Source organism: Phoca vitulina, unplaced genomic scaffold (assembly GCF_004348235.1).
Source record: "Phoca vitulina isolate PV1807 unplaced genomic scaffold, GSC_HSeal_1.0 scaffold5, whole genome shotgun sequence".
Lineage (NCBI taxonomy): Eukaryota > Metazoa > Chordata > Mammalia > Carnivora > Phocidae > Phoca > Phoca vitulina.
This window is the reverse complement of record NW_022589708.1, coordinates 2130700-2158342: the sequence shown is the minus strand read 5'-3', so window position 1 is coordinate 2158342 and position 27643 is coordinate 2130700. Positions and strand designations below refer to the sequence as shown.

The window sequence follows — 27643 nt, the reverse complement described above, 5'->3', positions numbered from 1 at the left end:
TTTTTGAAGCAAGTGGTTTTTAATAGAAATGCTTTTAAGTCTTTCATGTAAACTAGGTAAGATTTGTAGCATGGATGAAAACAACATTGAATTGATGTATCAGGCTTTAAGAGAAGTGCCGGGAATTATTAATAGACTAAAGTTGATTTTAACATTTTATCCTGTCCTCCTTCAGCTTGAAAGGTCCACCTGTTCTCCACCACAACCCCCAAACTTTATGAGTTCTTTATTTTCTCTCAAACAAAAAAAATTTTAGACTAATTAAAAAGAGTTAATGGCAGAGCTGAACTCCTTAACCAGCTTTTTTTTTTTTTTTTTGAAAGATGCTACAGGGGCTACTTGTAAGTCTAAGACTTTATCATAATTTTGTTTCCATTTATTTTAGCTGATAGAATTTGGTAGAAACAAGGAAATATGGTACATGTTTCATAAGATCTAATGTAGATACTTGTTCTCACATCTGTATGTTTTAAAAACAAAATTACTTGGATTTGTTTGTTCTTTTACATTAGGAAAAGAATGAGAGATACCTTCTGCTCTTCCCAAATATTTTGCTAATGTTGTCTGCCAGTCCTAGGATGAGTGGTTTTATCTATCAGGTAAAATACATTTTAAATTTATATTTTATTGTTCACTGTGGATCTAAGAGTCTGTTCCAGGCGTAGTTTGGATTTTGGGGTGAAGTACTTCGTGTCTGTGCTCGCGTTCTGTCCATACCGCCGTACGCACAGCGTTCCTTCGTTCGGTGTGGACACGTAGCTCCTGGCCGCGTTTCCGGGGCCCGTGCAGACGGAGTCTCGTGTTCATCGAAGCACAAGCAGGAGGAAACCAGCGACATTTGCGGGCTGCCTCCTAAGGACGCGGGCTGCTTGAGGTGCCCACCAGCTGTGTCACCACCTGAAGTCCTGTCTCGGAGCTGCTGCCTTCCTGGCCACTGTGGGGTGGCGGCAGCGGCGGGCTGGGCTAGCGGGAGGGCGCGGGCTGGGAGGTCCCAGAAGCCACGGCGCTGGAGGAGACCGGCCGGGGCGGCTGATGCGAGGAGCAGCGAGTGATCACTTAACCTTCTTATTTGTAGTCGTCTTGCTGACACTCTCTGAGAAGAGGGGTGAGCTGATTTAAGAAGAAAATGCAAGGCGGGGGATGCATTGTTTCTCTACAGAAATTTACAATGGGCTGTTACGTAGCTGTTTGCTGTCTAGTCGGTGCTTCTGGCGTCACAGCCTTTTTTCTGTGTGGTCACAGAAGGTCGGGTCCTCCCCGCCGCTCCCTCCCAGGTCCTGCTTCAGAGGGAGTCAGCCCTTTGTTTTCTGAGTTTCTTCAGACGTAGTATGCTCTCTGTCTGGGACACAAACACCGGTGACCCGGAGTCGGGCACCCGTGGCTTGTTTCTGCCTCTGCAGAAAGCTTTGCCGCCCAAAGAGGGGCAGTTGTCGCCCACTTACTCCAGAAGGAGCACTTTGAGATGATAAAGCTGCTGTGTGCAGGGGAACCCAGACAAACAGCTCCTCTGAATTTGTCAGCGTGCTGCGGAGCAGGCGTCTGTGGATGAGATGCCACCGACCCAGGCTCCCCCACACGGGCAGCTCCGCCTTGTTAGGCAGCCCCAGTAAGCGTGAAGCCGAGTCCTTCCTGCTGGCCTGCTCTCGCTTCATGTCTCGTACCCCACGAGGCTGAGGATGGGCCCTGCTCGGACCCGGGGGGCAGAGGTTGCCGTATGGGGCGGGCTCAGGCCCCTGGCGATGAGGCTGGTGTCCACGCCACATTTGCCCTGGATGTTGGCATTGACGTGCCACTGGAGGCCTCATGCCCCCAACGGGACCCCACTTTCCCGTTCTGTGTAGAGTATCCGGGGAAGGGTGTCTGGTGCTGTGACCCACGCTGTGGGTGCCGTCAGTACCCACTTCTGGCTCTGAGGGACGGGAAAAGCTTTCAGGGCAGGCACGTGCCGTCTGCTGGTGTTGGTGCCGGGTTCCACACGGGCCTGCCCCTTGGTCCCCGCAGCACCTCCCCAAGCTGCGCTTACACTGCTGCGTGCAGCGTAGAGCAGTTTTCAAGGCTCTCCAACCGTGGAAGTGCCAAGCACAGTCCAGCGTGCTACCGGGTGAACTTCCGGGCAGGCTCTGCTCGTGTGGGAGGGGTGGGGTGGGGAGAGCACCGTGGGTGCCGGGGGGTGCGGGGCAGCTCCTCGGCGGGTCGGGAGTGCCCAGCCGGCCGTGGCACTGCTGCTGTCCCTCTCGGGCCCCCCGTCCCTTGCGGACAACCACTGCTTTGGGAGCCGCCGAGTGTCCTGCCCCCCTGAGAAAGCACCAACAGACTTTTCCTTAAGTCTCCATCACCGTGTGCCGCGGGAATACGTTTTGTTTTTAGCCATTGCTGATGCTTCGTTTGCAGCCCTGTTCTAATGGTGTCTGTCCACTGACCGTTCCCATTCTGGTTCCCAGCCGTTTGCTGCGTTCTGTGCAGCGCTCGGCATAACTACCAACTTCGTCGGTGGACAGTCAAGTGTAACTCCTCTGCACTTCCTTTTGCTCCAGTTTCCCCGTTTTGCCTTCCAACTCAGAACTTCTTCTGAATTTCTTTGTGAGGCAAATCAGTGCCTCCTTTGCATATTGCATCTGAAATAACTCCTGTAGACTCTAGTTTTTTGTCTTAATAGGTCATGTTCTTGTGTCCCGGTGTTTATGTTTAGAGGAACACATCAGATGGAATTTGTTTTTGTTCTGGTTGTTGCTCTGTACCTTACTGCTGGCTCCATTTTTTTTTTTTTTTTTGATTAGAGTGTTATGATTTCTTATTTGACCTAGAGATTTTGTAATATAAATGCATATGGCACAAAGAGCTTTTTTGGTTTACACAGTTCCTCTGCCATTTCTAAAATCATTTAATACTTATTTTGATAATGGTACTTTCTTTACTAGAAAAGCACTAATTGTTTTTTTTTTGTGGGGGGGGTCTTTTTTAGGGAAAGCTACCAACGACAGGAATGACAATCACAAAGCTTGAGGACAGTGAAAATCATAGAAATGCATTTGAAATATCAGGTGATAGGCACAGACTTTGTGGATACTCTCTGTCACGGTGATGAGAGGCAGCTTTCCATTTGTGTGCAGATTCTTGCTGGACTGTCCAGAGGGCTGATGGTTAAGCACTGTTCAATTCTACTCTGGGTGTGTGTGTGCCTGTGTGTGCTTTCTGCCTGTTTTCCCATTTCAGCCTGTTTCTTCTCGCTTCCAGGGAGCATGATTGAGCGGATCTTAGTGTCCTGCAACAACCAGCAGGATCTCCATGAGTGGGTGGACCACCTGCAGAAGCAGACGAAGGTCACCTCTGTTGGCAACCCCACCATCAAGCCGCATTCTGTGCCGTCTCACACCGTAAGGACCCCTGTACTTCTGCCTCCACACCGGGGGGCAGCCTTTGGTGGGTTGTCAGCGAGTGAGCAAGTACAATGAAGCGTGATCGATATTTGGACCAAGAGCACGAATACGGGCCTGATTTCCCTGAGGGTACTGGCGTGTCCGTGTGGCATCGCTGGTTGCCTCACACTGCTTCCTCCTAGGCTCTGCCTCCCTGCACGTGGTTTGCTGGCATCAGCTCCGGGGGGGGCCTGGGAGACCAGATTATGGGGGTTTTCACCTGAAACCTCAAGAGCCAGCAGTCCATGGATTTTGTATTTTTTTTTTTTTTTCTGAGAATCTTAATTATTGTTTTGATTTTAAGAAATCCATTCATCTTCTACTTAGAAGAGCTCACCAGCTCTTTGACTTTTTAAATACTTAAACATTTCAAAGTATCTCAGCACAAAGTGTCCATGTTTAAAACCTCTCTTTCCTGGTATTTTATGCTTAAGAGACTGGTATCAAGTCCTTGTAACCTCCCTCAACTTTCTCCCACAATATTGAAGCATACACACCTTTTCACAGGTGACCTGTGAATGCACAGTATTTCCAGGTGGTCGGTTTTCCTTGCATCCCTATTAGATGGTCGTGATCTTTATTTGGACTTTCTACCATGTGGTTCGTTTCTACATTCATTGTCCTTAGCTGTCAGGTTTTTGCTCAGGAAGAGTGGCTGTAGTGGAACGTCTTTTTTTTTTTTTTTAATGATTGATTTATTTGAGAGAGAGTGCACTTGTGTAAGCGGGGGGAGGGGCAGAGGGAGAGAGAGAGAATCCTCAAGCGGACTCCCCACTGAGCAGGGAGCTGGTCGTGGGGCTCGATCCCAGGACCCTGAAATCATGACCTGAACCCAAATCAGGAGTTGGACGCTCAGCCGGTTGAGCCACCCAGCTGCCCCTGTAGTGTAACATTCAGTTCAGTTCTACCTTACTTGGTTTCTCTTGACAGTTTGGAGGTTGAGACTACTTGTTTGCTTTAGCTAACGTTTCATTTTGAATGGCTCTGCCATTTATAACTTCTCCATACTTTAAAAAAAAAAAATACTAAAGAGGCTTAGCTTACATGGAACTAAATTTGTTCCAGAGATATTGTATGTATATGTGAATGTTTATAAAGAAAAATGGAAGTGCTTCTTCATAGTGTCAGCAACACCTTGAAACCAAACAGGGATTTCACACCAGGTAAAACTTTGTTCTCTGAACACTGGCGGTGTTTCTCACAAACAGGCATTTGAAATGTTACATATTTTTCCTAGAGAATTTTCTCTTTGAGGTGTTATGTATTCTCCCTGTGATCTAGCTGTGTCCAGCTGGAATATTCTCATTTTAGCATAGACCATTCCCTCTTTTGACTTTTTAAGGAGAAACAAATCCCAATATTATTTACTATGATGTTACTGCTAGAAGAGATGTTCTACATAATTTCGCTTTGTGAATTACGTAGTTTCAGAAAACTGTTATGTAGTGGTTGTATAACCTGTTACAAGACACGCACACGCACACACACACGCACACACACACGCACACACACGCACGCACACACACACACGCGCACATACACGCGCGGACGCGGCCGGGATGGGCCCGTGGTTACTGCGGGAAGTTTCCTGCTCTTGCCCTGGGGTGCTGTGGCATGAGCCACTGCCAGGCTTCTCATTAAGCGTGTGTTTCAAATAGGCAGTTCTTTTGAATGATGATCTCACCCTGATTTCCAGCTCATAGAACACTTCGCTCTTTTATTAAGCATGCCTTACTGTTTTGGGTAATTTGAGGTCATTGGCTGATTTTGAGTATTATTTTATTGAACATTTTTGCATTTAATTGTCACTGTAATGGAATATTTTGGGGTTTTCTAGGAATATGAACCCCATTATCTTTCTGAGAAACTAGATTTTATATAACTTTATTTTGATTCAAGCTGGTTTTTCTGAGAAAATAACTTGTTTTACCCTAGGGATTGGCAAAATTTTTCTGCAAAGAGACTGTAAAATACTTTCAGCTTTACAGGCAATATGGTTTCGTACTTTGGTTTTATAGCCATCAACAGGAATGGGCCTGGCTATGTCTTGGGAAAACTTTTTAAATGGAAACAGGCATTTATCCCACCCCTAAATCACCAGGCAGTAAATATGTGACTGGGGAGAATTACCCTCCCCCATAACCACATTCTCAGTACAAGAAATGCCTGTTCTTTTACAAAATTCTGATCTATGCTAAGTGGAACACCTTGTTGCAAATGCTACTCCGTGGCAAATAAAGGTGGCAGTGGGGTGCTTGGGTCTGGGCCTCCACATCCTGCTGCCTGCTCCCCCAAGCTGCCCTGACGCACAGTAGACGGGTGCCCCAGAAGCTGACTGCTTGGGGTTGGAGAGTAAAGAAATGATGACAATCTGGGAGTGTTTTAGAAATGGGCAGAACCTCGTGGGTCTGGTTGAGGGGACCCTGATGGCAACTGTGGTGTTTCACTCTCTCTTCCCCTTGTAGCTCCCCTCCCATCCGATCGCCCCGTCCAGCAAGCACGCGGACAGCAAGCCGGTACCCCTGACGCCTGCCTACCACACGCTGCCGCACCCCTCCCACCACGGCACTCCGCACACCACCATCAACTGGGGGCCCCTGGAGCCTCCGAAGACCCCCAAGCCGTGGAGCCTGAGCTGCCTGCGACCCGCACCCCCGCTGCGGCCCTCGGCTGCGCTCTGCTACAAGGAGGTGAGGTCTGGGCGCAGGCGAGTGCGAACTTGACATCTCGGCGTGTTAGGTTGTCTGTTCTGTGCTTCATTCTGTATTTGTGTCTGTGATTCTGTGACGTAAGACAAATACAAACTCGCCTCAGAACCGTGAAGGTCCGCCTTGGTTCTTCTGACCTTCCCTTCTGCTTCGGCTAGCATTAGATGCTCTGTGCCCTTCGCGGATGCGCCTTGCTTCCTGCCGCCGGGAGCCTGGAGCTCACCCGCCTCGGGTGAGCCTGAGTTCACTTTGTGCACCTGATCCATGGTGGGTCTTGCCGAGGCTTTCTGACCCTTTTCCAGGGGCGAGTGAGGGCCGCCCCGGAACCCTGCGTTGGTCACCGGGAGCTATTTGAGAGGAGGAGAACATGCACAGATGAAAGTGGGAGCACACGGCTCTGCAGCTCTGTGTTGGAGAGCTGCGTCTGTGGCATGTCCGTCTTGCACGGTCACACCAGGCTGCTGACGCTGCACCTGTGTTCAGGACACGAACTACCTTAACTACCTGAGAAATACTTGCACTTGAGGAAGCTCATGACGGAAGTGCTGGGTGTGGTCATGAGCGTGAGTAGGCGTGCACAGCCTGAGTGCGAGTCTGAGCGCAGGGCGTGAGGTGGCACGTCCTGGGGCACTTCTCCTCGTCCGTCTGAGGTCGCGTTTGCCCGAGGCCCTGGACCCTCCCATCCTTGCCAGCAGCCCTACATGTTTTACGACCCACAGAAGTATTACATAGGTGATGATCCGTCCTTGATGTGTTTTTGTTAATGAATTTTGCTATTTGTGACCTCTGTCTTGCTGGTGATCATGTGCCCAAGTCCGAGGTGGTTTTGCTGCGGGCAGTTATGTGACGAATGTGGGGATCTGTGACCCATTCAGCCTGTGCAATGGTGCCGGACGTGCCGGTGGGGGTCTCCCTGCTGTTGAGGAAGGGTGGGCAGAGAGCGTCCAGTCATGGAGCACAGAGCATGAGGGGAGAGGTGTGGCCGTGAACCTGAGCATCTGGTTTTGCTGTCTGGGCTGCACCTGCTTTGCTGGACCCAGTGCTGGGGTAACTGTGGTCTCGTGTCCCTGAGCCCCTCCAGACCCTTCGTGCAAGTCCTGGGCCCACGGGTGGGGGGACGTGGCCTGCGTGAGCATGGCGTGCTGCCCGGGGCTGTAGAACACTTGCTCTAGGTACTTCTCTGGACACTGATTTCTGCCACATTTTTAAAAGCCTGTACAGTTTAGCAGAAGAGATTTTGAAGAGCTACCTTCCAAAACCAAGCTGTGTTCCTTCTGTGCTCTTGGTCTGATTCCTCCCATAGCCCATGTCACGTTGGCTTCCTATCGTAAGACTCACGAAATGTTTGTGTGACTTGAGTGATGCAGCAGTGAGAACTCACCAGGATCTCATACATGCCTGGCCGCCGGAGCCTGGCCTGTCCCTGCGGACCTTCTCTGCGGTCTTTAGTCGCTGTGTTTGAGAGGGAAGGGGCGGATCGTCGCATCGTGCCTCCGCCATGAGCTCGTGTGCCCATGCCAGGGCTGGGGCCGGTGCTCTGTGGTCCGTGCGTCTGCACTCAGAGCCCACGGGCAGATCTTCCCTTTCCTCCTTTCTGGAGGCTTCTGCCTTTCCCCGAAAAATAGCCTTAGTTTTCCTGATCGCTTTCTGGTTCGCTGCGGCAGATGGGTCTGCTCCAGAATTAGCAGCATGCGTGCATCTGTGGCTGGGTCAGCCCGCCTGCCCGCAGCACCTCCACACTGTGCCGTCACAGTGCCGACGGGTCCAAGGGACACGAGGGTTTTCATCAGAGCCTGTGCCTCTTGCTTTTGCTTTTATATTAATGCTCAGCAGCTGGCCAAGGAAGCCCAGCACAAGTAAAGTAGGGAGTTCTTTACCTCGAGCGGCTGTAGAAACTTCTATTTCGTGCTGTCAGTGACTCTCACCGTCACGCCAGGAAAAATTCTTGCCTTTGGAATATGTCAGCACTTTTTCCCCTTTTTCTTTCTCTAGGATCTTAGTAAGAGTCCCAAGACCATGAAAAAGTTGCTACCTAAGCGCAAGCCTGAGCGGAAGCCTTCCGACGAAGAGTTTGCACTGCGGAAAAGTGAGTACACGCCACGTGTGGCTGAGGACACGGGCCATCTCGGGCGCAGCGCACATGGCGTAGACAGAGGGCTGGTGGCTTTCCGGAGGCGTCAGCTGTCGGGGTCTGAGCCTTAACGTCTTGTCTAAAGGACACTGAGGAGCAAGGGCGGTGAACCCTTCCAGCGGTGACGCCCACGAGCAGGAGAGCTGCCTAGTGATGAGGCACATGCGTGGTTTTCCCCTCGATGGAACGGCTTGCGGTCTCTTGGCCTCTGTGATCATTTGTTCTGGGAACCCAGGCCAGGGGTGCAGGGGGACCACCTGTTCTGTCCGGCCCCCTCCTTGGCCTGGGCTGCACCAAGTGTCTCCACATGTCCGGGGACACCCCCACTTTGCTCCGCAGCCCGAGGTCTCGCTTTTCCCTGTATGCGTGTCTGACCCTCGCTGCCCGGCTGTGAACTCGGGAAATGCCGGAAGTGGCGCTGGATTCGGCACTTGATCTCCCGAACAGCCTCTCCCATGGGAGATGCTCCGTTGATAGATGGTGAGCAAGTAGAGCTATTTCGAGAAGTGACTGGAGAGATTGTGCATGTGCCCACCCGCTGCTTGCCACTGCTGAGCTGGTTTCCCGGTGCCACAGGCAGGAGGGGCTCCGTGGCCGCAGACGGCTGTGGGACTGTCTGCACTGCAGGAGGACCTCAAGGGGGGGACGGCCCAGCCAGTGGCAGCCTCAGGGAAGGGGTGGGCTCTGCCTCCTTGCCGCTGTGGCCTGGGACCTGTCACGGGTCTTCCTGACTTTGTGGAGCATTGCTCTTTTTTTTTTTGCTGTATTTATTTGGGACCTTTCAGGGATTCATTTATAAAAGAAGACTCGTGGCAGAGGTGTTTGTAGTCAGAACGTGAGTGTGGCTGATGTCACTCCAGGGAAGGGGGCCGCTTGGTTCTGGGGCTCTGCAGGATCCCTGGAGTCCAGGGGGCCTGCACGCGGGCCGCCTCCCCCACTCGTCCTGATATGGGTGATAAGCTGGAAGTGGTAGGTGCAGGGAGGGGCCTAGAGGCAGCTCCACGAACGTGAGCGCTCACACCGCTCGGCACTGCAGTGGGCACGGCGTCGCTTGCCATCATGGCGGTCCTCCCCCAGATCCTGAGCATGCAGAGCAGGGTTGCACTCCCAGGACACTAATGTATGGGTGAGGAGAGAGCCCTGCCTTGGGGGCTCCGGAGCCGCTGCCTGGGCTGCTTTCTCCACCCGGTGCCCTCTCCCCACACCTCCCAACTGCGCCCTCTGAAGTGGCCCAACGGCCCTCCCTCCCCCACCCTTTGCACCAGCACACTACCTGCCTGTTTAGTCTCCTGTCTGTTTCTACTGAAGGGTAGGTCCATGGGACAGCAAGGAGCCTGTGGGGCTCACGTGGGAGGTGGTGGGGTTGGTAGTGAGAGCTGATTCCCAGAGGCGCCCTGAGCAGATGGGCCGCTGCAGTCCTGCGGTGAGCAGAGGGTGTGATGGGCCTTGCTTCGACCACGATCGCTGACTGCTGTGTTGAGTTGAGGCGAGCAGAGGTGGGAGTAGGGAGGCCAGGTAGGAGGTGAACGGATCCAGGTGAGGAAGATCGGGTGGTGGCTGGCCCAGGTGATGACGGTGTAGTGGGCCAACGTGGACAGAGTTCAGATTTCTTTGAAGAGGGAGCCTGCAGCTGTGGTTTCTCAGCCGGGGGTGACTTTGCCCCCTCTGGAGATACTCGCGTCTGGAGGCCTTTTTGGTTGTTACAGCTGGGTGTGGGCACTGCTGCCTTACAGTGACTAGAGGCCAGGGATGCTGCTACATGTCCTAGAGCCCACGGGACTTGTCCCCCCTCCCCCCGCGCAGTCTTGCCGAGGCTGGGAAGGGTTCCTGCAGGAGGAATCCCAGGCCCGAGGCCGGTGGAAAGGCGGGTGGTGAGGATTCGGAGCCGCTCGCGTGCTGACACGGCTGCTCAGGCCATGAGATGCGATGTTGGGTCTGGGGAGCTGAGGAGCCAGCGGAAGAAACTTGGAGGGACCGGGGGCTGAAAGGGAACCAGGGATCCCATGTGGGTTGGAGGAGAGATGTCAGCCATACCATAATTCCTGTACCTCTCTGGTGCTCCCTGAAGTCACACGGAGCTTTCCCAAGTTCTTTTAGTCTTGCTGACATTCAGAGTCCTGGAAGTTTCTGTTTGTGGGGTGGCCTGTGCCACATCGGGACTGCGAGGAAAGCAAGCTCGGTGATAGCCATGAACTCCGTCCTGGGGAGGCCAGCGAGCGTCCTTTCTGGGTCCGTGCTGTCTCTGGGCGTCGGGTGATGCGTGCGTACCGACTCACCTCCAGCGTAGCTGTCTGATCCTGTCATCTGGACAGGTGCCCAGGCACAGATTGCGGTCCCCTGGGCAGAGGTGGAACGACGTGCCTGTGAAGTTGCCGTATTCAGCAGGTCCTGAAATGAAGTGAGGAAGACCCTCTGTTACTCCTGAGGGAGGAGCTTGTCGTGTACATCATGGGCTCCAGTCAGTGGGCGATAAGTCCATTTCTCAATAGCTCTTCAACTCTGGGTGCTGAAATTTGTGTTTTCTTTGTAAATTTTATTTTGAGTGTAGTTGACCCACAACATTAACGTTAGCTTCGGGCATACCCCGTGGTGGTTTGACGTCTGGATGCTCTGCGAGGCCCAGCACCAGTGTGGCCCCCGTGTGTCATGAGCACACAGCGCGTCCCACCATTGACTGTAGGCCCCGTGCTGGGCCTCCCATCCCCGGGGCTTACTCAGGCCTTAACTGGAAGCCTCGATGCCCCACTCCCCCTCATCTGCTGTTTACCTAACCCCGAGCCATCAGTTCTCTGTGTTTACCAGTCTAATGCTGCTGTTTGTTCATTCATTTGTTCTTATTGTAGATTCCACATATGCGTGAAATCATGGTATTTGTCTTTTTTAGTCTGACTTACTTCACTTGGTGTAATATACTCTGTCCGCCCATGTTGTCACAGATGGCACGATCTCATCCCTTTGTGGATGCACAATATTCCTGTGCGTGCGTGTGTGTCCACCACCTTCCTTATCCATTCATCTGTTGGTGGACCCTCGGGTTGGCTGCTTCCATAACTTGGCTGTTGTAGACAATGCTGCAATAAACATACGGGGGCATGTATCCTTTCACATTAATGTTTTTGTTTTCTTTGGGTAAATACCCAGTAGTGGAATTACTGGATCATATGGTATCTTAAGAAAAACAAAACTGGAGATACCATAATTCCAGATTTCAAGATATACTACGAAGCTGTACTAATCACAGTAGTATGGTAGGTACAAAAATAAACACATATGCCAGTGGAACAGACTAGAGCCCCAAACCCATGATTACATGGTCAGTCCGTGGCAAAAGAGGCAAGAATATATCATGGGAAAAAGAACAGTCTCTTCAAACAATGGTGTTGGGAAAACTGGACCACTTGCTTACAGCATACATGGAAATAAACTCAAAGTGGATTATAAAGACCTAAATGTGAGACCTGAAACCCTAAAAATCCTAGAAGATACTGGTATTTATTTTTAGTACAGCATATTTGATTTGCCTTGTATATATATCTTACTCTCATAAAATGTTGAGGCTTTATATAGCTTCTAAATACTTAAGCTTTCCGTTCTTCCACATTTTTATTAGAGTAGGTGAACCTTTTAAAATACATACCCAAGTGTAATATCTTAGAAAATACAAAAAAATGTAGAAAACGTAGTAAAACAGAGAAGAGGAATAGTTCACCCCATAGGATCATGTGAAGTCTGCTATGTGCGAGGCACTGAGTCCAGGACTGATAGCACTCGATGTTGTTAGTCTGGAAGCTTCTCTCCTCCTCCATGCCTGTGGTCTGAGTACACGAAGCCAGTGTCTGGAGGGATCTGTGGTTGGACAGGGCTGGAAGAACACTGACAAGGTCTTGGTAGTGCTTTGTGACCATCCGGGATGAGGATGGGATGAAATCTCTCATACGAACGGGGGATCAGAGGAAATGCTCTTTCTGGAGCTCTCCAGGGTCTTCATGCTGCCCGCTGTGGGCTCCCCGCTGCCCCATCAGCACTGGGGATTGCCAGACTTCCTTATGTTTGTCAGGCCAGTGGGTGAAAACCTGAGGCTTTGTTTTGTTACTTCTTAGCAAGAAGAAGCCTCTTTTCTTAAGGTGTTTTTGTGTCACTTGTTCCTTGCCCTTTTTTCAATTCCAGCATGGGAGGATGCTGTTTTTCCTACGGACGAGTAAGACCACTTTTACATATTTAGGGTACTAGCCTTTTGCTAGATATGTTGCACATAAAAAATATTTTAAAAACATAGAACCGTTTTATAAATATTAGAAAACCGTTATCTGATAAAAGAGAGAAATTGTTTTTTAGTTCGTGACCTGTTCTACTTGTCACTTTTACCTTGATTGTGGCGTCTCGTGTCTTGACAGGCACGGCCGCTTTGGAAGAAGACGCGCAGATTCTGAAAGTCATCGAGGCTTACTGCACAAGCGCCAAAACGCGGCAGACGCTCAACTCAAGTAAGTCTCACCATCTCGGACTGCGAACTGCAGCGGCTCGCTGGGGTTAGAGTCCCATCGAGGGGCCTGTGCTGGGCCCTGGGTGTGGCCGTCAGTGAGGGCCACCTGGCTGGCCCGCCCGGCGTCCCTAAGGCCCCGCAGAGGGGCTGAGCTGCCAGTAAGAGGACGCATTTCTACAGAACGTTCTGCTGGGGGACTCTGAGTAGGTGCTGCCACGGTGTGGAAAGCTTCTGCTTAGTCAGGAGATGTGCTTAGAAGACAGAAGATGGGTTCAGTTATTTTTAAGCTCTTTAAACTATTGGTTGATAGTGGGACTTTCTTCCTTAAGATTCGTAGAATTGTCAAAAATATAAATCTAGAGCAAGTCTTTTTTAGCAGTGCCCCCACCCCCCGCTTTTCTAAATGATGCATTTAAACATTTTTGGAAGTGGACCCCAACTAATTTATGTGGTGGAATTCAGCACCACTGAGTTTCCTGTATCTTTACACACAAGGTCTCAGTTGAGGAACCTTAATCTGTCGGGACAGGAAAAGGTGGGCTCTTTTTGTCTTTAACCTCCCAGCGTTTGAAGGTGGAGTGCAGCACGGGGGTGCAGACGCAGTGGGGCGTGTGGTTCAGGAGAAAGGGTCGCCTTCCCCTCTCCCTGGGGCCAGGACCACAGGCACCACAGGGTGTCCTGCACTGTCCTTTCTAGGTGGGCTTTTTGGGGTTTGTTTTGGTTTTGTTCGAGAACTGGTGTATGTATTCTGGCTTAGAAACTGGTTTCTGTTAGGTTGTGTGTCTTGGATTCCCTTTCTACCCTGACTTTGGGCACATTGCTGATGACTGCTTCATTCCTACCACCTCTACTTTGGTGGTTCAGATCTGCATCCTGGCTCGTGTCAGACTAGTTCTGATAAAAAGGACAGGGGGGAAAGGGAATTTTCACCCGCTTTAGCTTTTGTTAAAGATGGCGACAGCTAAAAAGGGCTGGCAGGATTGAACCCCATGGGCAGTCTGCAGATCACCTAGAAACTTCCCTGTGGCCGGTGTTTTAAGTGTCTGGTCTGCGCATTCAGACTCTTGTTTGTCCTTGTCCTGTGAGAACACTTACTCATAGTAACTGGTCAGCAGAGTGGGGGAGACATGGAAAGGCCTGGAAGTGGGGTGTACGTCAAGGCAAACGGTCATTTGTAAATACAGTTTGTCTTTTGATACTGGTTTTATAGATTTGGTAAAAAACCGTTTTAAGTTTTAGGTTATATAAAATGTGGCCATAGTGTTTTGGGTTTTGAATTTGAAATTTTGAAGAATTCTCTCAAATTACTTGAAATAAAATTGTAAAGTGGTAGTCTCAGGTAAACAGACCAGGTAACATGAGCTTTGTGTGTGTGTTGGTGAGAGCTTCATCTGTTCATCAGGGAGACGGTGCCTCATGATGTCCCCGTGGCCTCGCTGCTTTGGTTGCCTGGAAGGGACGGCCCGCAGACCGTGCGGCTTATCTGTCATCCGTGTCACGTGTCTCCAGTTCTCCCGTGTCAGAGCAGCTTTGCACGATACATGGATTTTTATTTTCAGCTGATACTGTGGGCTAAGCACTCTGGGGCCTCGTGTGTCCAGTCCTAGCTGGCTGTGACCCTAATGCTCTTAGGACCAGATAGGATGGGGGAATGGGTCCTTGGTGCTGGAAAGGTAGTGTGGGATTACAGTGGACGCAGCTCTTCTCATACTACATTGCTTCGTAAAAACAGGGTAATATGCTTTACCTAAAATTCACCTCCTTTCAGTGTATGTTTGGATGCCAAGAAGACATTATAAAGCCAGACATCTTTGGTATTGATTTCTGTCTCAAGGAAGTAGTGACCTTCATTAGACTCCAGGGATTTAGTTGAAGGAATCCAAACTGGCCCACTGCTTGTTCTTGTTATGGTTTGGGAATGGAACGCCCTTGGAGCAGAAGCAGGACTAGGACGGAGCCCGCGGGTGCTGTGGTGTGCCCTGTCTGTCGCGCAGTGTCCCTGCATGCCTCCCTCACAGCTGCCTGGCCGGTGCCCTCGCTCCCAGCTGCTGACTGCTCTCGGGCTTCTTTCTGTTCTCCCATCTTGTGCCCACTGTGTCTGTCGCCCTCCTGTTAACACAGTGGCTCTCGGCTCATCGTGCCTCTTGTCCTGCCGGTAAAAGGGTCTGCATCAGGACTGAGAATGTTTGAACAGGCCTCCCACTTTTTCTCTTCCCCTGGCCGAGCTCTGGGGTGCAGTGGCAGGAAGGGGGGGCCCAGAGGGACCCGGACCCTGCGTAACCCTTTTCTCCACTCTGAAGTTTTTACAGTGGTGGTAGTTTGATAAGGTAAGTTTAGACCCCACCATTAAGATGACTTCTGGGGAGTTCTAGTCTGGCAAAGGGAGAGCTGAAGAAGTCAGTCCAAAAACCCTCTGAAGCTCCTGCTTCAGTATGTCCACTTCAGAATAAGACACAGCTCCTAATGAAATGCGCAAATGGCTCCTCTTACAAATGTCCTGAACGAGGCTCACGGTTAGTAGACTGGGATAGAATTGTTGACCTGGGAAATGTCTGTGGAAGTATCTGCGGACATGGGCTTATGTGAGGGACCGTTTGGGAACAATATTGTGACTTAGGTTTATTTAAATAATCCAGTTTTACTCTGAGGGTTGTGCTATTAAAACCCACCGTAAATAAGGAGAAATGAACATTGTTGCCAGTTTTTAACAATATTTTCTCTCTTCCTTCTCTTCCCATCACCTTTTGCTTTTGTTTTCATGTTTTTGGTTGTGGCTCTTCCTGTCTGTCCCCTCCCCCCTCTGCCTGTCACTCCATCCCTCCCCGTCGTAGCATGGCAAGGCACTGACCTGATGCATAATCACGTCTTGGCTGACGACGACCAATCAAGTCTAGACTCCTTGGGTCGTCGCAGTAGCCTTTCCCGTCTGGAGCCTTCAGACCTCTCGGAAGACTCTGACTATGACAGTATATGGACAGCCCATAGTTACAGAATGGGTTCTACATCTCGTAAGAGCTGTTGCTCATATATCTCTCACCAGAACTAATGCACTTCTGAGCTTTTCTTAACAAATGCTTGTTGTATCGCAGCCTGCTTTTCTTAGATGTTTTCTTGCTGTTCCTTGTCTTTTATGTGATATTTTAACAACTTTTGAGAGCATTGCTGATATTTCCCATTGTACTGTGTGGAGGCCCACTTGCCAGTTCGACCGTCCGTTCGAGCTGCCGCGGTGGAAGGAGACGGTGCGCTCACGGGGCCGCGCCCGAGGGTCCTCTCCTCCGTGGGTGGTGGTGGCTCTCCAGCTCTGAATGGTCTGGGCTCCTGTTCTCAGTGTAGCACCTGTCTCACCTCTTTGTGGATACAGCTGTGTGAGCACTTTCCTGTTTTATACGAGACCGTACAGGTTTGTGATCTAAGTGCCAGCACCACAGGGCGACTCTGGCCTTACACGGGGTCTCAGTGTTCTGTGTGCAGCGGCCCCACTGGTGAACGAGCTGTGGAGAGAGGCCAAGGAGAGCGCGCTGGGAGCGTGGGGTCAGTTCCGACAGCCGTGTCCTGAGGAGCCCCCAGGGCGCTTGGCCGCCAGGCAGGGCTGTGTGTGGGTGTGGCTCATCAGGGTGCCTCAGACGGCCGTCCCACGTCCCCGTTTGCCCGGGGTGGGGGCGGGGGGGCGGGGGGTCTCCGAGGGCCGGGTTACTGTCAGAGCTCAGACCCTCCCCCACAACTCACACCCGACTCTCCTTACTTGGAGCAATCGCTCTTAACTGGCGCTTAGCACACCCGTGCCACTCCACTGAAGATTCAGGCCAAACTCGGAAGCCCTCGGCCTCTGAAGGTGTACATGCGACTCCGTTCAGAGCCAGGTGAGTGCGTGGCTTCAGTCCCGGCCTGGCTGTCCCCCCACATCCCTGTCACGCTGCCTGCGACGGACACGGGCTTTGTTTTCAGCAGCTAGCTGCCGTGAAACTCCATTTACAGCAGCCCGTCCTCTGTGACCCCCATTCCTGATTGTCACGGGGACATCTGAGTCCATTGAAGACCTCGGTTGCCATGTCACTCACTTACAAGAACATCTCAGATTTGGAGGGAACTCCCTCACTTGCCTGGGATTTGTTGTAAGGAGATTTCACGGGTCTCTCTCAGACGAATTTCTGCTTCAGAAAGAACTGAATGTGACCTGTTACATTCAGTCGTGGCATCCAGATCCACATCTGGTCATTGTTCTCTCCCATGCATGCTGTACTTGGTGTTAAAATGGAACCTCAGGGTTGTGTTTTAAGTATTCATTGAAACCAGCTTCAGAAAACAAGATGCCATAATACGTTGGGAATAACCTGTTTTCCTCTCCTCAGGGTGGCTGTGATCTCTGTCCTCCCCCGACCCCCAGCAAAGCCCCGTAGCCAGTGTGTGATCTTGTTTGCGCAGGGACAGCCGGGCTGCAGCGCCCTAGTCGGCCGGGCGCCGGTGGACCCTGGCGGCAGCGTGTTGCTTAGCGGGTCACATGCCTTCAGTACTGCCCGCGGTGAGGTCCTGAGGAAAGCCAGGAATTCCAGATAGGTCTCTGTTGCCACACAGCTGTCGAGCTGCTCACGCCATCTGGAGATTTCATACTTTTATATCATTTAGTATAAATAAGAAAGTTGAGGAGCAATCTTAAAATTAGTCAGAGCCCAGTATTAACCCACGGTAGAGATGGGGTTTATATGTATTCAGCCGAATAGTCAGTGGAAGTTTGGGAGAAGTAGGACTACGAAGTTCATGCAGTGAACTTAGCAGCAGTTGTTGTGTTTTGTACGTACAGTGGCCACTCTTCTGACGCTGATGGTAGGATGTCTGTCTGTCTGCTTTGAGGCTGCCGTCGGTGAGTTGGCGTAGCCGCCCCAGCCAAGAAGCCTCAGCAAGCGCGGGGCGCTGCGATACTTCCTTACCACCACGTGTCGTGTGGGTCATCCTCCGGAGACCTCTCACGTCCCGTCCTCCGAGGTCTGACGCTGTCCCCTCAGTCCTCTGGTACCAGTTAAAGCCCCGTGCGCGGTGGTTTTGCTGATGCTGGGATCCCTGCATCACACCGCCCTGGCTTCTGGTCGTTTGGGCTTGTTTCGAATGTCTGCACCATTTGCTCTTGTGACCTGGTCGGAAGTGTTAGTGCCACAGGCCTGGAAGTGGTCCCGGGGGGCCGTGGCGACGTGGCACCGGAGGGCGGGGACACTCCGTCCGTGGGGCTGCAGTCACGGTGAAATGGAGTGTGCTTGGGGCAGCTCCGTCCTGGCCGCGTGCGCAGTTAGTGCGTAGTGTGCGGGCGCGGACCCTGCACCCGCAGGTGGGTAGAAGCCGTCCAGGGCCTTCCGTGGGGGCCTACGTGGTGTGGACCTTGAGTTTACCCTTGCCACGGTATATAAGCTATATTAAGTGTGTGTTTTGCGTAAAATTGCCAAAACACAGTAATGTGTATATAGTGGTATAAGACCTTGAAAAAAAAATCTCTATATTGTGTTTTTTCTCTGTGAATGGGAAAGCCATTTTTAGCGGGTGACGGCCATGTGAAGACTCCGTTGGATGTACACCTGAAGGTTGCATTGTACTGTACGCATATTGTCTGTGGGTGCATACGGCCATGACGTGTTTGTTTTATAAAAAGACCTCTGTTATGTACAGTTGAAATAAATTTTGCATTTGCTAGCCTGTGGCTTTTAATATTTGTTACCTGGGGGGCGGGGGAGTAGCATAGCTTTTGCAACTGAGTATGATTTGGCTCTTCTCCTGTATGTTGTCTTCCAGAGGAAGGCCAGGCGATGGGACACCTTCTGTCTGCTCTGGTAGAGAGACATGCACTTCCTTAGAATAAATACATTCTAGACAACACAGGGTCACTCCTGACACGCTTTTATTTCCTTTCTCCCTCTTTTTTTAAAGAAGTTTTCGGTCACTGAAAGGCTTGTCTTCAGAAAGAAGCACTCTTGGTTTTGTTGTGCATAAATGGAAAAAAAAAAAAAAAAAGCCTAACTTTAATAGATTTTTTATTTTTTTAAGACTAAGGTCAGTTTTAATCTTTGTTTTATAAAGTGCATGCCCAGCTGGCTAAGAAGTGAAAAGGAGTGTCCGCGTGGGGCTAGGGAAGGGTGCAGATGGTAAACAGATGCAGATGGTTCCCTAAGGAGATTCCTCACATTTTCCTAAGAAAAAAATTAGAATCCTATGATAGCCACAAATAACAAATGACCTTTGGGAGAGATTTTATTAAATAGATTTCTTTTAAAAGTTGTAATATTTTCCTTCGTTCTGAAAGTTCAGTTTCGCTTGAGCATAATTAGGTGCAGATTTTAGAAAGATGATGAATTAGAATTTATGGAGTTCTGCCACAAATGTACTCGACTGCTGGCCAGATGAGCAGATGATCTTTTCTGACAAACACCACGTTTAGGCTTCTGATGCGGGCTGACCCTGTCACGCATACACACGCACACACGCACCCACGCGCTAGCCCTTGTGTGCCCGGAGTTGACTGAGCCGTGTGTTCTGTCGGCGTGTCCGGTCAGGTGGCAGTCCAACCACGGAGAGGCGTCCGGGCTTTGAGTCCCCTGCTCTGTGCTGCTCAGGCAAGGCCTCTGCGGTGCCGGCCCTCGCTAGATGTGTGTTCTGCAAAGACCCACGGTGCTCTGAGGGCTGCAGGTGTTGTAGGGGCCGGGATCCACGTGTCCCCAGCTGGTAGATCACACCTCTGAGGGCCCAGGCTCGCCTTCCTGCCTGCCGCTGTGTGGCAGCGTGCAGTTACCACAGCGTGTCCATCCGTGGCCTCCACAGCCAGATTCTGCGGACACGTTCTCCGGAGTCCTCCAGTTGGAGAAGTGCTGGATGGGTGCTAAGTGTCGATGACAGTTCCACTGTAGTCACCCCCGTACTGAACAGCAAATCCAGCCAGCACTTGTGTGCATGTCCTTCTAGATGCAGACAGGGTTCTAGGCTAGTCCAACACCCCTTTTAAACCGTGACACACACAACTGTGGGATGTTGCTGAAAGTCAGCGCGGCACTCAGGTGACTTGAGGAAATGCTGAATTAAAGTAAGTGGGTATTTCTACTACACACCTGGTGAAAACCGTCAGCGTGCCCCATGTGCACTGTGGACCTTCCAGAAGTGGCCGTAGCTGTCGGCATTTTCCAGAGCGATGTGGTGCAGAACCCCTGTGTTAGAAGGTGGAGGGACAGCAACATACCCCCAAACCGAGAAGGCACTTTGAGGCTGGAAAAGGAAGCAGGCGACACCATACGGTTTACACAGAGCGTTATTCTGGGGGGGACCCCCTTACTGATGGGGGGGTTGGGTGGGCGATGATCCAGGTGCTGCACGGCTACTCTCCAGGAAGTGCAGACCTGAGTCCCCAGATGGTGTAGACGAGAGGGCTGCAGCAGAGGCCGCTGTGGGGGGCCAGCGTCCGTGTGCATGGGGTGGGAGGGGAGAGACGTCTCTCTGCTCGCTACATGAACGACTTCAGGCACATTCCAGACGAGCGCTTCCGGTCAGGGCGCACACTCCCTCCCGGGGGCCTGGAACAGTAGCCCCCCAGAGAGGTCACCGCACGAACGCCAGCAGGATGGACTACCGACAGCGCTCGTACCCGTTACCTCCTGGAAACACAGACCTTGAGTGTGCTGGACCATCATGAACCCATTCATCTGTGTCTCAGCCCCTCTTAGAGGATTTTAAATAAAGTGACAGAACGTTCTTGGCGGGTTCTGTTGTTTTGCCAAACTAAGTAACTCAGGGAAAACATGCTGTGATCCCTCTAAAAATACCCAAGTGATCTTTGAGATAACTTGTTAAATCTACTTTGTAAAACTTGGCTATTTCTGTAAGAACAGACTTACTTATAAACCTGGCTGGAGAACATTCCTCTATTTAATTTTCTGAAAAACCAAGTTTTCTGTCCTCGTAGAAACCTATTTTACTGAAACTAGGTGCATTACTAGCATCGTATGGATTTCTCTGCAGGCTAGTAAAAAATCTTCATTTTCCACACCAGCATCTTTCGGGAATCAAGCCGTTAAGTCCGTACATTCTGCCTATAACATTCTCAAATTTAAGCTTGTGTAATAAATTCTGGTATGCTTTCAGTGTATTTCCAAAAATAACCATCGTGTGTATGCTGCTTGTGTACCAGTTCTCACGGGCTTTCAGTCCCCTCATGTTCCGTTACGTAACAGTAACGGGTTTGAAGGCTTTCGTTTTTGTGACTTTACATGGTAAAAGATATTAAATGTGATTCTTAAATTCTCAGAGCAGCTCTGCGGAGTTGGCTAGCTCCGTTCTGCTTTACGAGCCCTGGGCCTCCCTACTCGTGCGGACGGGACAGCGCCTGCCGTCTGACCCTTGTCCTTACGACACAGGTGTCCCTTGTTTGTCCTGCTGCTTGAAGCTGGGAGTGCCCCATGTCAGCGGGCAGCCCAGGAAGCTACAAGGTGTGAAAATAGCCGGAGAGAGATGCGAGGAGGCCCGTTTTCCCACAGCGCTGCCCGGTGAACTTCTCATCCTGTCGTGTCCTCACGTGGATGAGCTAATGAGACATCGTAGTTCCAGCTGGGGGTGATGGACACACAGCTGGGACCTGTTCTCATCTGACCGTAACACAGAGCGGGTGGCAGGGGCGGGGGCACTTAGGAGCCAACCAAGTTGACTCATGACCTCTCTCCATGGCGAAAATTCACTGAAACCGTTTTTTCCTACACATGTGGTATACACATTTGAATTTTTATGAATCCCTTTGTTTTTCTGGGGAAAACAGCACATGAGCTAACTCTCCTGAGGAAAACGGAGGTAACGTTGCGTGTCTTGGAAGCACGGGATGTTCCACGGCCTTCAGAATTCTCACCTCGGCTGGTACTGCTGAGCTTTCCCTTATTTGTCCCATATACCAATTTCCTTCCTAAGCAGTATTTTCTGCTGTGGCCCAGAAGCCCCCGAAGGATCTAGAAGATGACGTGCCTGGAGTCGGCGCTACTCCAGGGGGCCGACTGTCAGCATAGTGATGTCTTAAGAAACATGTCCCTCTCCGGAGCCGTGTCTCGAAGGATGTTGCCCTCTGTCTGAAGAGTAATTCCCCTTGGGGATGGGTGACTGTGACGGGGTGGGGGTCTGCCCCTTAGTGAGGGGTACAGCAGAGTGACACGTCCCAGTCCCTGGCAGCGACGGGGCCGGACAGGAGAGTGGCAGTGCACTGATGCGCACCCACACACCGGCTGTTGTGGCTTGTGACGGAAACCTAAGTGCCCCATCTGATCGGAGCACTAAAGTTACTGATGCCCCGACGGGCCCTTCCTTCCTTGGGCCGGAGACGTATGTACGTGCCGAAGCGCGCGCTGCGGGACACAGAACGGCACTTGCTTGCCCGGAGTTTAATCTTCTCGTGCTTGGGACGGCACGGCAGGAGGTGGTCCGCATCCTAGCTTTGTCCAGTTCCTGCCGTTACGTGTCACGGTGCGCTTGGATCTGACGTCCTTCCCAGGCTGTGCGACAGGAACGGAGCAGGTTGTGGAGTTGTCCAGGTGGCAGCAGGGAGAGTCGAGAGGCCAAGGCCACGTGGCCGGCAAACTCCAGCCCTCTGCCCTGTGGCGTGGAGCCCTGTGGCCGTCAAGCTTTGATGGTAGTTGCTAGTCCTGTTCAGAGGGGATTAAGCTGACACTGAAGTGCTGGTGAAACTATACTTGAAACCCTATCTTTAAGAAAATCGGTGTCCTGCTGAATGTCCCCGTGACGCGAGGAGGCACAGCCATCGTAGAGTTTGGCAGACTTTGCGGAAGGCAGACTAAAGGTAAACCAGGAGACAGCGAGTTGTACCAGCATCTCTGTAATCCGTTAGCAGCTGTCAAACACCAAGTGTATTTGTTTGATGGAGAAATGTTTATCAAAATACCACTTGCAGGCGTTTGCATTCTGTGGTAGATTCTTCCCTCAAATTCGCATCTGATACTTTTCAAAAATACAAGTTGTAGTGTCGTATGACCTTTAAGAAAGCACTACCTCAGATTTTCTTTTTTGTGTCCTTAAAAAAGATTGGAGTCTCCTTTCTTACCTGTGAGATATTTGGGTTTCCCGGTTTCTAAAGTACCCATCCCACGGCGCGTGTTCCTCGGGACGGGGCCCAGGCAGGCTGCAGTGTGGGCCCCGGAGAAACGGTGCACGCCTCCCTCCAGCATCGTCAGCGCTTTACCGCCTTCCGCTGGGAAAATGCATATGTTCCAGGGAATGTCAAATGAGGTTTTTACGAAAGAAGTAATAAATCTCAGTTTTTCTAAACCACGTGTCTCAACCTTTATTTTTACTTGTTGTCCTAGAGTTAAGCATTTCGTCAGCTGTTTGCATTTATGAGCACTCTGTGCATGCCACTGTCTGGCCCATCTTTCTAAAACGCCCGGAATGATTGGTCTCAACGTTTGATTCAGATGTTCCCCCCAATTTTTTTGGTATTTATTCCAAAACATCCAGGGCACTGGGGTCAGGACCTTGCTACCTGTGGAAGATTTCAGGATTTGATCCCGATTCATGAAGGAACCGAAGCTTAATAAATCACCAAAAGGCTGGTGCTTCCTTGCATCTAGATGCTTTAGGCATGAGAAGGACTGAGTTCGCTAGGCAGAAGTGGAGAAAATTGGTAAAAAGCTGCCCTTCCCGTGTTGTATCTAGAGAGTTTCATAACACACGATCCCCGGGATTTAATAGTAATGTTTAAGTTGTGTTATTGAGTCAGGTTTTCATTTCCACCACGGCATTCACCTGTGGGTTTGTTTGTGTTTCTGTTGTTTTAATATCATAGGTTCACGCAAAGAGTCTGCTCCACAAGTTTTGCTTCCAGAGGAAGAGAAGATGATAGTTGAAGAAACCAAGAGTAATGGTCAGACGGTGATCGAGGAGAAGTAAGCGACCCCCCAGCATTTTAGGGCGGGGAGGTGGGGGTGGGCACGAGCCTTAACCGGGCTGCTGCAGCGCGTGCGGAGCAGGATGGTTGGCGGGCAGGGCATTGTCGTGCCTCCTGGTGGAGCGCTTCCGTGCGGCGTGCTCACTCCCATCCTGGTTCAGGTGTTGGTCCCGTTTTCTGTTCCAGGAGCCTTGTGGACACGGTCTATGCATTGAAGGATGAAGTCCAGGAGTTGAGACAGGTGAGTCCTAGCCAGCTCTTTAATCTTGTCATGGGGTCAGAGGAAAGCACCGTGGGAAAAGCGAGGCCATCTGTCCCTACGCGCGCTAGCACCGAGGGACGGCCTTTCTCTGTGCTCCAGGGCCAGTTTGGTCCCCCGTGAATGGGACAGACCAGGAAATGAATTCTTAAAGTGACCTGTTCAAACTTCGTCCTGTACTGTGGGCATCATAAAGCATCTCAGGTCCTGTTGGAATCATCATTTAAAACATCCAAAAATCCTACTGGGATGTTCCACCACTTGCTGGTGGAATGCACGGTTCTTGTTCTTATAAAGTCAAGTGAACTGGGCTAAGTGACCGAGTATATTTTGCGTATTTTGGGTAAAGTACGTTGCACACCAGCTTGTGTCTCCGAGGAGTGCGTGGTGAGCCCTGTATGCGAGGCGGGGGGTTGGGGTGCGGCGCCATCTGGGCCTGGACACGCAGTTGGCCGACCTCGCTGCGTCCTCGCAGCTTCCACGTGCTGCTTTTCCGAGTTTGAAGGGACCCCCAGCAGTGGTAGGTACAGTTTTGCGCGCCTCGGGGGTGATCGGGTTGAAGTGCGGGAAGGCAGGCTCGTGTAGCCTTTCAGCCGCTGCCACCGTTTTTCTATAAGAAGATTGTAAGATCTTCGCAAATGTGGAAAGATGCACGCAGTTCCTTTTGTAACTTTCATCCATCCTCTTGTGAGTTATGCGGAGATTCTCTCGCTCGATAGGGCTGTTCTTCCATCTGTGATTGGTCCTGCTCGTAGGAGCATCTGGGTGAATATGGCGGATTCCAGCCCGGGATCACTCCTGGGAAACAAGTCCTCTTCTGTGCCCAAGACACTCAGCCTCCTGTTGTCTGCTTCGTTTACAGGATAACAAAAAGATGAAGAAATCTCTGGAGGAGGAGCAGAGAGCCCGCAAAGACCTGGAAAAGCTGGTGAGGAAAGTTCTCAAGAACATGAACGACCCTGCCTGGGACGAGACCAACCTCTGAGGAGTGTCGTTGCTTCTTCCTCCGAGACCAGCTGGGAGACCAAGCCGGGAGCCCCACGACCCTAGCCAGGGTGACCTTCAGGGCCGCGGGGCAGGGCTGGACAAAAGTCATCTTGCTTTCTGGGCATGGAAAAGCCGGAGTTTATCCCACAAATAGAAACGGTCACATTGTTCCTGAAGAATCCAAACATGAGGTGTAGACCCTGGGGGCTGAACTGCATTAATTTTACTCTGTTAACATCTCAATTACCTCATTTTGCAATAAGTGCAGTGACTACAAATCCTGGTGTTTCAGGCTTTTATTGATCTATATAAATAATTATATATACCCGTTTCTTGTAAATACTCCATTTTGAATGCATATCTGTGATTGTTGTACCTGGGCTGATCCCCCGTGCTAGAATTTCCTTCTCACTAACCTTTCGGGTCCCACAAACAGCAAGCTGTGCTCACGTGCTCGTGGGAAGCAGGGGCGCAAGGGGGCCTGGACGCGGTGCTAGACGCCTGGTTGCTTCTCCGCTGGAACCCACGTGCCCCGGGAGGACCCCCCCTTGGGTGGGCCCGCGTAGCCCTGTTTGTGCCTGCAGCGGTACCTCAGGAGCCTTGAAAGCCTTCTGTTGAAGCAGCGTCGCTGTCACCGGCGTGCGGTGGCCCTGAGTCGGCGTCCCGGCTCAGTGAGGGAGGCTCGGGCTTCAGCCACCAACCCCGGGAGGTCCCCGCGCCCACCGTGTCCAGCTGCCGGCATCCGCGATTGCCTGCTGCGTGTGAACGGCGGCTGTCGGCATGCCTTCTGTGCTCGGGGGAGAGCAGACTTGTCTAGACAGGCTGGTTTAAGAACGTGACAAAACGCACCGTTTGTCTCCCTCCCCCTCCCCGAGAAAGCTCCACCAGAACCTGTAAATAAACTGCATTATTTATTCCGTATTACTGAGGCCGAGGAAGGCACACCAAGGATACCGTGAGCGGACATGGCAAGTGCCAGGTGGGAGTCCTTGTCAGGCCTCTGTGAACTCCGATCTCTGTACCAGCAGCGTGCAGCAAGCCTTCCGTGCTCACTGGGAAAAAGAAAGGTTTCCCTCCTTCAGTGAGAATAAAGCAATAGACGTCCTGCCTAAAGTACTGTTTAAATGCCGGTCCGTTCCCCCCATACCTGAACAGCAGTGTGGACAGGGAGGAAGCCTGCCTGAGCCCGAGCCCAGCCCCGCTGACTTCTCTGGGCCGGGGAGGTGGGAACCTCAGAGCCCCCGGGCAGGAGCCTCAGCCACGGAGCCAGCTCGTTCCGCCTCGTGGGCAGGACACCGCGTCCCGGGAGCTGCTCTCTTCCGAAGAGGTCGGCTTCCCGTGGAGAGGATCTGGTCCCTAGAACGAGTGTTCTGTCTTTAAAACAAACAGCAGCACTACGGACTTCCCAGAAACAGCCGTGTGGCACCAGGTGGGACTTGGGCCTTGCGATCTGTGGGGTCAAGCAGCCCTTTAACTGCATGGGGATCTTCTGACGCCTTGGAACGGGGCGGCTCTGGGACTCCTTGGCCTGCTTGCCGGTGGTTCCTGTCCAGGCCGGGCTGAGCACTCGGCCCCCCGTCTGCGGCTGGCGGGCGGGTGCTGGAGCGGGGCCCTCCTGGCTGCGTGCCCAGCAGGTGTGTGCGGCTCCGCATCCGCCTGCCCTCGTGCGGCCTTTCTGGTAGAATTCCCAGCTTCCTGCACTTCGCGTTTTGTTTACTAGTGCTAGGACTAGAAAAGAGCCTTTTTTGGGGGAAGCCTTACTTTACAGTGCTTTTTGGTGACGCAGAAGACCTTGCCATAGAAAACACTTTGGAGTGTACCGAAGTTGGTGGTCTTGCACTCAGGGACGGTCTTCACCCCGATCTCTCCACCTTTCTCTGACGGGGGATGTTGCCGGCTGCCTCCCAGGACGGGTCTCCTAAACCTGCCTTAACTTGACTGCAGCATTGAGTGGGAACGCACGTTTCTCCCCGTCCCCGCTCTGATGGCACCGTTGGGACTGTTGGGACGCCTGGCAGATCCACTGTTTCACTAAGCTGCTTAGGGCGCAGAGTCTGAGAGCTGTTCTGTCTACAAACCTGTGGACCGCTTCCGTTTCCCTGAACTTCACAGGGGCTGGGGGCTGGCGGCGGTGGGTGGAAGGGGCCCCGTTTACCCCGAGGGCGAGGAGATAACGCACTTGCGTTTCTGCACGATGTTGAGATTTGGTGGCGGAGACTGTCCTTGGGGCTCCCGCTGTGTGCGTCGCATGCGTGCCAGGCCCTGGGACGGGGGCGCCTCGGGGTTTCTGTCCCTTCCCGCTGCCCCCGCGCTGGGTCCCTAGGCCGCACGCACGGCATCCCTGTTGACAGCCGTGGAGCCTGTCACGTGAATGCCACCGGCTGTCCTGGCCTTGACTGCGCCTGCCCCATCATTGTCATTAAACAGACTTTCCTTACGTTACGACGTTGCTGTATCTTCTGTGACGTGCTGGGGTTTGGTGCATGTTAGCTCCACGCTTTCTTCTTAAATCTTGAAAAGTTCCGGTGTAGATGTTTGATGTTGGGAAAATCACATTTGCCTTTAAAATCTAGGGTTTGGGAATAGCTGAAGATACGTCGGATTAGAAAAAGGGTTTTAGGGAAGGAGGGGGAAGGAGTAGCCGGGCTGTGGGCACAGCCCCTCGGCCGGCTGTAGAATAAGGACTTCCATCCTGGAGGATGCTCGGTAGCCCGTCTCGCGGGTGCAGTGAGGGAAGCGTCCTCCAGGGT

The 27643-nt window shown here is 51.8% G+C and overlaps 1 protein-coding gene across 9 annotated transcripts in view; it reads left to right on the top strand.

Moving 5' to 3' along the window:
• The window catches only part of ARHGEF7 (Rho guanine nucleotide exchange factor 7), a 130089-nt gene extending 102662 nt beyond the window's left edge, over positions 1 to 27427 (top strand). For 4 of the 9 annotated variants that reach the window (XM_032402602.1, XM_032402600.1, XM_032402607.1 and 1 more), the window contains exons 12-21: positions 513 to 599; positions 2963 to 3041; positions 3235 to 3374; positions 5882 to 6106; positions 8117 to 8210; positions 12650 to 12739; positions 15570 to 15746; positions 23546 to 23645; positions 23834 to 23888; positions 24769 to 27355. In XM_032402602.1, the coding sequence (XP_032258493.1) occupies positions 513 to 599; positions 2963 to 3041; positions 3235 to 3374; positions 5882 to 6106; positions 8117 to 8210; positions 12650 to 12739; positions 15570 to 15746; positions 23546 to 23645; positions 23834 to 23888; positions 24769 to 24891 (1170 nt within the window). In that variant the 3' untranslated portion in view covers positions 24892 to 27355. Of the gene's footprint in view, positions 1 to 512; positions 600 to 2962; positions 3042 to 3234; positions 3375 to 5881; positions 6107 to 8116; positions 8211 to 12649; positions 12740 to 15569; positions 16602 to 23545; positions 23646 to 23833; positions 23889 to 24768 lie in introns of those variants that run through there. The other 5 variants (XM_032402608.1, XM_032402604.1, XM_032402601.1 and 2 more) reach the window with 5 other exon arrangements.
• Positions 27428 to 27643: the final 216 nt, after the last annotated feature.